A 1,390-nucleotide genomic window follows, 5' to 3' on the forward strand; every position below is an offset into this window, starting at 1 on the left:
ACAGTTAGGGCTGCTGTTAGAAGGATGCCCGTGTGCCTGGCTGGCAATCAATGACCCGTGGTGGTGATCCCAAGCCAGACTTCCCTACTTCATCATGGCTCAAAGACACCCAGACTTGACTGGAACCAAAGAGTGCACTCTACACTCTAGGACAAGGGTTCTAGGTGTGAGTCTTTGGGAGGGTCATGGAGTCATGTACGTGCACACTCAGACTTGGCTCGGACTGAATAATACACTTTACTCTAGGATAGGGGCTCTAGGTGTGAGTCTTTGGGAGGAGTTACAGAGCCGTGCACACGCACACGGTACATGCAGGTGAAGCGAGGGTTCCCCCAGTTGCTGGAGATCTTCACCTTGACTGCAGCAAAGCTCCTGGGTGGCAGGTTCTGGAACAGAGCCAGAGTGTAGCAGTTCCCCCACAGGCCTCTGCTCTGCTCATCAGAGGGGCCTTGGGGGGGGGGGNGGGAACTTTCCCATTTCACAGGTGTGAGAATGGAGTCCTAGAGAGGGGAACAGACCACCCCAAGGCCACACAGCCACTCAGTATTTGGGGTGGGGATGGAAGGTGCTGAGGCCAGAAAGCACAGACACAGTGTTGTAGGGAAGATGCCTCAGCCTTGGGACGGTGGCAGTTTCTTGCCTGTGGGCCCCTCAGCAAGCCACTGTGCCCCTCTGGGCCTCAGTTTCCCCTCTGTAAGATGGGATGCTAATAGATGTTCACCAGGATTACTGCGGACATGAAAGAAGCTCTTGGGGCTGGATGGATCCTCAGCCCCTGGCAATCATGGCTTCTCTGGAAACTTAGTCCCTTCCATTTCCTGTGCCCAGAGTGGGTGGAGATGGTGATTCTCAAGCTCCCTGCCCAGTGCAAAAAGGCATGGCCGGGCTGGTGGCTCAGGCCCATAATCCCAGCTACTGGTGGGGCCAGCCTGAGCTACACCGTAAAATTATGTCTCAAAATGAAAAAAGGAGGGCTAAGGATATCGCTCAGTGGCAGAGCACTTGCCAAACAATGTGAGATCCTAGGTTCACTCCTCAATTCTTCTATAAAACCCAAACCAAAATCCAGTGCATATTTTAACCCCCTAGGAAATTACAGAAGGCCTGGAGCTCAGATCTGTGGCAAGGTTGAGATCAGGCCAGCATTAGCTAGACCCCAAACTTGGACAAGTCCCGTTGACAGCTCATCCAGTTCTGCTTCTGTCTGTCCCCAGTTCCCTCCTCTCTAGGCTTCAGTTTCCCTTCTTGTAGCCAGATCAGGTGTGACTCAGGGCTTCTAGGATAAAGGCTTTTAAGTTTGGAGCCAGGAGCCCCACCAGATGGGTACTTAAGTGTTCACACTTGCTATCCAAGACGAAGAAGAAGAAGAAGAAGAAGGAGGAGGAGGAGG

The 1,390-nt window shown here is 52.9% G+C and overlaps 1 protein-coding gene across 2 annotated transcripts in view; it reads right to left on the reverse strand.

Annotated features, from left to right (window-relative positions):
- Nucleotides 1–223: 223 nt before the first annotated feature.
- Nucleotides 224–1,390, reverse strand: part of Sun5 (Sad1 and UNC84 domain containing 5) — a 14,173-nt gene continuing 13,006 nt past the window's right edge. For both annotated transcript variants that reach the window (XM_021155554.1, XM_021155553.1), the window contains one exon: nucleotides 224–386. In XM_021155554.1, the coding sequence (XP_021011213.1) occupies nucleotides 243–386 (144 nt within the window). In that variant the 3' untranslated portion in view covers nucleotides 224–242. The remainder of the gene's footprint in view (nucleotides 387–1,390) is intronic.

The sequence above is a fragment of the Mus caroli genome, chromosome 2 (assembly GCF_900094665.2).
Source record: "Mus caroli chromosome 2, CAROLI_EIJ_v1.1, whole genome shotgun sequence".
Classification (NCBI taxonomy): domain Eukaryota; kingdom Metazoa; phylum Chordata; class Mammalia; order Rodentia; family Muridae; genus Mus; species Mus caroli.